This window comes from Dreissena polymorpha, chromosome 5 (assembly GCF_020536995.1).
Source record: "Dreissena polymorpha isolate Duluth1 chromosome 5, UMN_Dpol_1.0, whole genome shotgun sequence".
NCBI classification, from domain to species: Eukaryota; Metazoa; Mollusca; class Bivalvia; order Myida; family Dreissenidae; genus Dreissena; species Dreissena polymorpha.
The window spans coordinates 41,228,461-41,236,059 of NC_068359.1; the positions used below are offsets into that span (position 1 = coordinate 41,228,461).

Below are 7,599 nucleotides of genomic sequence, written 5' to 3' on the forward strand. Positions count from 1 at the left end.
AAACTATGGTAATGGTAAATGTGTCGTGTATTTTTGCCTGGTTACGATATTGACGAATGATGCTAACTGCCAGTACACGACATGCACCTTCTTTACATTTTAATGATAAAAATATTCAAATTGAAATGGATTTTTTTCCAGTTTCTTCATATACAAGATGCAATATTATAATGTCTACTTAATAGATTTGTATTGTATTCATTTATGTAATGACAGTACTCAAGTAATATCATATTCAACTTTCATTGAATAATATTAAAAACAATGTTATTAAAACTTGTTTTTCTGTTTTTCTTTCATCAGATTATTATTAGTAAGCGGGTTTACATTGGTGAGAATGAATCAAACGCAATGCTCTTAAACCTGTGTATTATTTTGAATTACTTGAAATATAAAAATGACATGGGAATTTGGTCTTCAGTTAAGCATTCGGTTTAGATCCCATGTTATTTTTTAATAAGCTGCGGTAGATCAGCGGTTATCTATTGCCAGTAAACATAATCAAATCAGCTAAAGTGCGTATTAACTAAATTTCGTATATTTCCAAAATATTTTCAACTAGAAATGGCGCGGCAGAGGCCGACGCGTATCCCCACGCCGCATGTTTGACCCAGGGGGAGCCCCAGGGTTGGTAATGGGGCCAAGCATAGTTGAGATTGACCGTTATTTCATAAGAGATGTTCGGTATCAATTTGAAGTAAATCGGTGTAGAAATGAAGAAGTTATAGTAAAAGGCAATTTTGGGTGGGCGTGGTCTATGTGGACGGGACGCCCCAGGGTTGGTAATGGGGCCATGCATAGTTGAGATTGACCGTATTGTCATAAGAGATGTTCAGTATCAATTTGAAGTAAATCGGTATAAAAATGAATTAGTTATAGTAAAAGGCAATTTTGGATGGGCGTGGTCTATGTGGGCGGGGGCGCCCCAGGGTTGGTAATGGGGCCATGCATAGTTTAGATTGACCGTATTGTCATAAGAGATGTTCAGTATCAATTTAAAGTAAATCGGTGTAGAAATGAAGAAGTAAATGTAAATTAACATAAAAAAATGAGTGACAATCTCTGACCCGGCCCCACCCCAACCCCCATAACTTTTGACCCAGGGGTCAGATCAATATTCCAAATAGTGCAGGGTCGCATATATGCTCATAGCTACCATGTGTGTAAGATTCAAAGTTCTAGTGCTTATAGTGTAGGAGGAGATAGTGGCCAGGACGGACGGACAGACGTCAATATCTCCACGCTTTTGGAAAAGCGTGGGGATAAATAGCGTTTACTTCTACGCAAAATATGTACATGAAGATGCATATTTGTTTCACTAGGTATTGCAGTATTTGATGGCGAACCACACAGAGCCGTCCTGAATGTATACCAGTGTCGTTCAAAATATTCCTGTCGGCTTTAAAGATTGGAGAAATAACTTCCAATCGACCCGATATTCGGATTATAAACTCAGTTTACATGTGTATTTTGTTTTATGGTATTCTGGGTATTGTCACGAAACATTCACTGTCGACGCATTTCCAAATTAATCAGGTCAATTTCGTAATTCAAGGTCAGAGGTGGTGGATTTTCGTTAAAGCTCTGTGAATTTGATATGCTTGTTAGAATTTTGATAGAACTGTAGCGCGAAGACCCGATCCGGAAACTACCGACGTTACCCAATTTCCTTCACGATACAAAAATAACTGATTGGTTAAGACATAAAATGTTGATTTATCTTTTATTTGAAACAGGGACTGTAAATCAGTCTGGTAAAACACGACAGAGTGGTGGTGAGAAGTTCATTACAATAATTTCAAACGCACGACCTTACATTATATCTGCTTCCACATAAACGTGCTATCGATGATTTTGTAACATACAGCTTTCATTTGTGTAGGCGTAAATTTGATTCAAAAACACATAGAGTTCCAGTGCTCAGATGTTTGATTAAGAATTCATACAACAACACAATTTTGTGTGCAACTCTTTTATTAGATTAATAAATCATCCGACCAAAAGTGGCGCTCATGTGCCTACAAGAAACCACACTGTTTTGGTTGATCTGGCATTGCTAGTTGGTCGGCACAACGGCTTCATCAGGCATGCACAGACAACCGGAACTCCGACACTTGTACACTCTAGTTGACATATTCTGTAGACACAGGGTACACGCACTTTCAAAGCCAGATCAAGCGCCAATATTGTGCAAATCACGCGCTTGAATTCTCCTGTCTGTTTTTGCCATTATTATTTAGCATATTAGTTGGCGGAAGTTTGTTCATATTGTTTTTTTTAAGACTTCAACGGGTATTTCTTGTTCAATTATGTTTTATTGTGTTATTGGAAAAGAAGTTAAGTTGTGACGTGTATTGATGTAAACGATCGGATATGTTTAAAATATTCAAAAACAATTGTTTCGATGGATGCAAAATATTGGAAATGTAAGGCGATAGTATAAACAAGTCAATTTTCCGCTGAAGCACTGGTAGATTGGTTTGCTAGATAAAAAACAGCATCACTGTCGTCACCAAGGTAACTGAAAGTGCCGACCCTCTCAAATAGTCTGCGCCATTGTCTACAAATGATTAAATAAACACTAGTTAACATGAATCATGTATTATAAAAGTAAGTTATGACATGTAAGATTTTGTATTTTGTATCTTTTCACATATTGACAGGCCGGATTTTCTGGAATAGTATACCATATATTGAGATTGTACCGTACTTGTACACAATCCTTTGTCTTCGGAGTAGCCAGTGTTGCATCTGCACATCAGTATTGTTTGTTCGTTCAGCTCACAACTTGCGTTTGGAACACACTCTTGTTGGGCTGCACTGCGTTTCCTTCGACCAGCTATTCGAGTATTATTGAGTAACTAAGCATGCATATTCAAATATAAAAAAACAACTATTTTTGCAACGAGAGATGCGAAAAGTGCTAAAATATATGTAAATAAACATATTTAGTTTAACTCGTATCCAAACACGCATACATACACGCACGCATGCGTGCACGTGCACACACACACACACACACACACACACACACACACACACACACACACACACACACACACACACACACACACACACACACACACACACACACACACACACACACACACACACACACACACACGCACGCACGCACGCACGCACGCACGTACGCACGCACTCACACACACACACACACACACTACCACACACACGCGCAAGCGCGCACACACACGCACACGCACAAACATTTACTATAAGTAAATATTTTTTAACACATACACATGTATATATATTTATTTTAGCAATATATCATATAAAACCAGGTACTTACACGGACTTGTTGATTTCGTAGTAGGTGCTGCTGTTGTCGCTGATGAAGCTGTTGTTGTTTTTGTTGCTGCTGTTGTTGTAGCTTTTGTTATTGCAGATGATATTGATGGAGTTGTTGTTGTTGCAGCTGATAATACTGTTGTTGTGGTCGTTGTTAATGGTATTGTGCAATTTTGACCCGCCACTGAAATAATTAAAGTTAATATAGGGATAATACACGTTTTCGAGGGCATGATCATCTGCGGGCGCTCGAAAAATCCGTTCCTGCCCGAGTGCGCAGCACGAGGGCAGGAACGTATTTTGAGAGCGCCCGCAGATGATCATGTCCGAGAAAATGTGTATTTTCGCTATTATTGCATAAACAAATCACACATACCAAAATAAATTAAAATAACATTGAAAACAATGTTTTGTTCATTCGACATCGACAAAATAATTCGATTATTTCAATACAGTTCAAGGTTGTGTTTTACATATGCCTCACTCGGTCATCATCCGAAATGACGAGGCTTTACCTTCGGATAGGCAGTTTACGATTTAAAATGTGTTTAAACAGTGGATTAATGCAAAGTTGAAATGCAGCCGCGCAAATTAAGAAATGAGGAATTATTTTGGAATTTACAGCAGGATCGTTGAAGGTTCATAATCACTTAAATTTACAGCATAGTCTTTTGAAAGTGTTGAGTAAATAACCTTAACTTCATTGACGTTGCCAACACAATAAAGCTGTTGTCAAAAGAGTGCAGATGGTATAAGTTGAAAAGTGGATTGAAATAGGCATTGCCATTATCCCTGCATGCACGAGGAAACTGGAGCTTATTCAGTTCCCCATTTATGCTTGGAAAGTCGTCGAAGGCTGGAGAAGGGAAGTAACTGCGTGTGGACCAGATTATGGATATGAAAAACACATAACAGGGCTTGAACGGCACGTGAATCGCCTTGTTAATGCACGATTTCTTCCGTTCAAGCCCTCATTTTGCCAAGTTTCTGCACCCCACCAGAGGGCATTATAGATAGAGTTTATGCAATAATAAATGTAAATGAAGAACCAGCTTACACATTTATTGGTTACATCACAAGAGCTTTATGAAAAATGATACCTGATTATACCATAATATATGAAATAATATATTTGAACGAATTTTGCAGTTTTTATAAGCGTTTTTGGTCATTTTTAAATGATAATAAATTCGTCTAATGTTGTTTTAGTTCCGTTTTGAAAACAATGCTTTTTTTCTAATAAAATGTCTTAATGCTTACGTGTTTTTCATTACATTAAATTTCAACAGGAATTATACCACCACGATAATTTAACGTTCAGACATGCAAATTAAAACTTGATATTTATTAACATCGCAATAATAATGATTGTATCATGACACATGAATTATATACGTTTAATAATCCTATTAACTGGGCTGCCTCTGTTGTTCTATCCGTCATGAACGCGGCACGCCACGATTATCCATTCGTAGCTGAATGTGATATTTCTCTTAGATTTAGTCTTTTACCACGTGTCAACCTGTTACAACTTCGGCTACGATTGGTTTATGATTGTTTAGTTTTGGTTAAAACGTGATGACATACTACTTGCATCTGCGGGAATCTTGATGAACCCTTGTCGGTCTTTACATCACATCACAGACGAAATTCTTAGCGTGTTCAAAGCATTTGTACGGATTTTTTTTTCAGAACGAAAGGGCAATCCTTAAGTCTTATCTTCGATTGATCAGAGCTGTATTTAAAATACAAAGTATATGTGGCAATTGCATATCGTCGTAAATTGTGATAAATCGTCACAGACATTTTGACATTTTATTTTATAACAAGACTGTACTATGTTATTCTACGTTTTGAATCATTAAAGTCAATACTATTTTCGCTTGGCCCACGATTCACTTACGATACTAGAAGGTTCTCAAGCAAAATCAGAAATTATATTTTTATACCAGACGGACCAAGAGCATGCGTCTGGTGTTAGTATATTCTTCCAAATTAGAGTCTTGCATTTCAGATATGTTGACGTCATTACATTTGATTTATTGTATTATTGTTGCATTTATGAACAACACGAACTTTTCTGTATATACTTATTTAAAGCGTTGAAAGAAGAAAGGAAATATTTTATTATATTCAGATATTAACTTACTTATCACGTCGCATCGCACTATGTTCGAAAAAGAAAACACCACCGGCACCACGAAGAACACCGTTGGAATCATGATGAACACCTTCAAGAAATAAAACATAAAACATGAGTGAAACAAACCATAGTAGCCATTTACTCTAAGAACTTTTCCCAAATTAAAAAAAACACGTAAAATCGACGCACTCTGATTACATCGGGTCGACTTATCTGTGAAGTGTCTGGAGATATGACGTTTTACACTAAGATGTCTCCTGGATGACTCTTATCAGTTGACAAGGATGTTTACAGAGCTGCGCATTGGTCTTAATATGAAGAGCAAGCGGTTGTTATCATCAGCATCTTTTTAGTTTTGAGCTCGATAAGAATTATCTAACAATGGAAATACAAAAGGCAATCTTGAACAAAAATCATTGTGTGCTTCTCTGTTTGTTTGCAAAACATAATTATGTTGAAAAGAAGTGTGCTTTTTGTTATTTCGGTATGTTATCCATATACAAAACTTTACAAAAGCAATACAACAAAACCAACAACAACACATTTCTGTCTTCATTTTAAGAACACAAAAGCAATATGATTTTCTTTACAAAACATTCGATACGAACAAAATGTAGCACGGGGCGCAGTTTAAAAAAGTATACTCATAAGGGAAGAAACAAGTTTCAAATTTTATTATTTTCTATTCCCTTTTAGATCTTAAAGGGGCCTTTTCACGTTTTGGTAAATTGACAAAATTAAAAAAGTTGTTTCAAATTCGCAAATTTTCGTTTTAGTTATGCTATTTGTCAGGAAACAGTCTTACTGAACATTGACCATGCTCTAATATAGCCATTATATGCATCTTTTGACGATTTAAAAACCTGACAATTATAAAGCGATGCAACGCGAAACGATTGAATAATTTGGAGAGTTCTGTTGTTGTCGTGATATTTTTTGAAACTACGAGGATTGCTTATATAAAGTATAAAATACATTCTTCATCGTATGAGCACGGATGGCCGAGTGGTCTAAATGGGTAGAGTTTTACTCCAGGACTCCAGGGGTCAGTGGTTTGAGCCCTGTTGAGGTTACTTTTTTCTGTTTTTAATTTTATTCTTGATTTTTTACTGGAGCTTTTAAGATCATTTTTTTACATTTATCAATATAAAGCATTTAAAGACAAACTTCAATAGCTGCCAAAATCTGTGAAAAGGCCCCTTTAATATCAAAGATAAAATATTTACATTCACCCTTAATTTTCTGTAGGAAAATGAACGAGTTTATTTTGCATAACCCGTAAGCCCGGCGATACCGCCTTCGAAGGCGGAGCTTCTAAAATCGCTGACGCGTAGTTATTCGGTGACCAGTACCGTGACCGCACTACTTTTGTAAATATAGTAACAAACATGAATAAACATTACCCGTTTGTTTACTTTTGCTTCTGTGATGTTTCATTTCTCGATGTCTCGATTTATCCCATCAATTTTCTTAGTTGTAAAATATTTCTTTAAAAACATATTACCGAACCAGCTTTCCGTATTTTATTTTCATCACTTGAATACGCAATTTATGACGTATCTCGTGTGACGTCATTTCGGTGACGAAACATTTTACGAAAACAATATTGACGTGATGGATTTCAAGGTGCCTGAACCACGTGACTTTTTCGGCTATGTGGGGGACAATCGGATGTAAACAAAACGTCGCTTCAGGTAGCGTTTTTGATAATTTCTTCATTATTCCAAAACCATTTAAAAAAAACAAACAAAGACGAGTGCCCGGTCATTGTCGCAAGACACAACTTTGTTAAGTTTACGCTAAATTAATTAAGTAATTTTTCCAAAAAGTGCAACCGCGTGCTTGAAAACACACGAAGCGAAATGCTCTGTGTAAGGATGCTATGTGTGGGACAAATTTTTTAAATGCTATGTGTGGTATACAAACTAAACTAGAAAATCGAAAGATTGACATTAACGTCAATAATATTTAAAGTCTGTCTGAATAACAAAAGTTGGTCAATAAACATTATTGGTAGTGTTTTGCGCACCTTAAACATGATAATCCTACGTTCATGTTACTCAAAATTATCATGATTGTCGATAACTTATATTCATATTTTGTTTACTTTTAGAATGCCATTTGTTTGCGAACAGTGTGGCAGA

At 36.3% G+C, this 7,599-nt stretch overlaps 1 protein-coding gene across 3 annotated transcripts; it reads right to left on the bottom strand.

Annotated features, from left to right (window-relative positions):
• Positions 1-1,956: 1,956 nt before the first annotated feature.
• On the bottom strand, positions 1,957-5,745 carry LOC127881047 (uncharacterized). Of its 3 annotated transcripts, none has more exons than XR_008049870.1 (5): positions 5,645-5,745; positions 5,462-5,543; positions 3,314-3,496; positions 2,711-2,839; positions 1,957-2,560 (listed from the first exon to the last, which is right to left on the bottom strand). XR_008049870.1 is itself a non-coding variant. In XM_052428647.1 (4 exons), the coding sequence occupies exons 1-4, from the start codon at positions 5,559-5,561 to the stop codon at positions 2,484-2,486; spliced, it is 489 nt and encodes a 162-aa protein (XP_052284607.1). In that variant the 5' UTR covers positions 5,562-5,627; the 3' UTR covers positions 1,957-2,483. The 3 variants fall into 3 exon arrangements, 1 of the variants encoding a protein (XP_052284607.1); XR_008049871.1 differs by having other exon boundaries at positions 5,654-5,722; XM_052428647.1 differs by lacking the exon at positions 5,645-5,745 and having other exon boundaries at positions 5,462-5,627.
• Between the last annotated feature and the right edge of the window lie 1,854 nt (positions 5,746-7,599).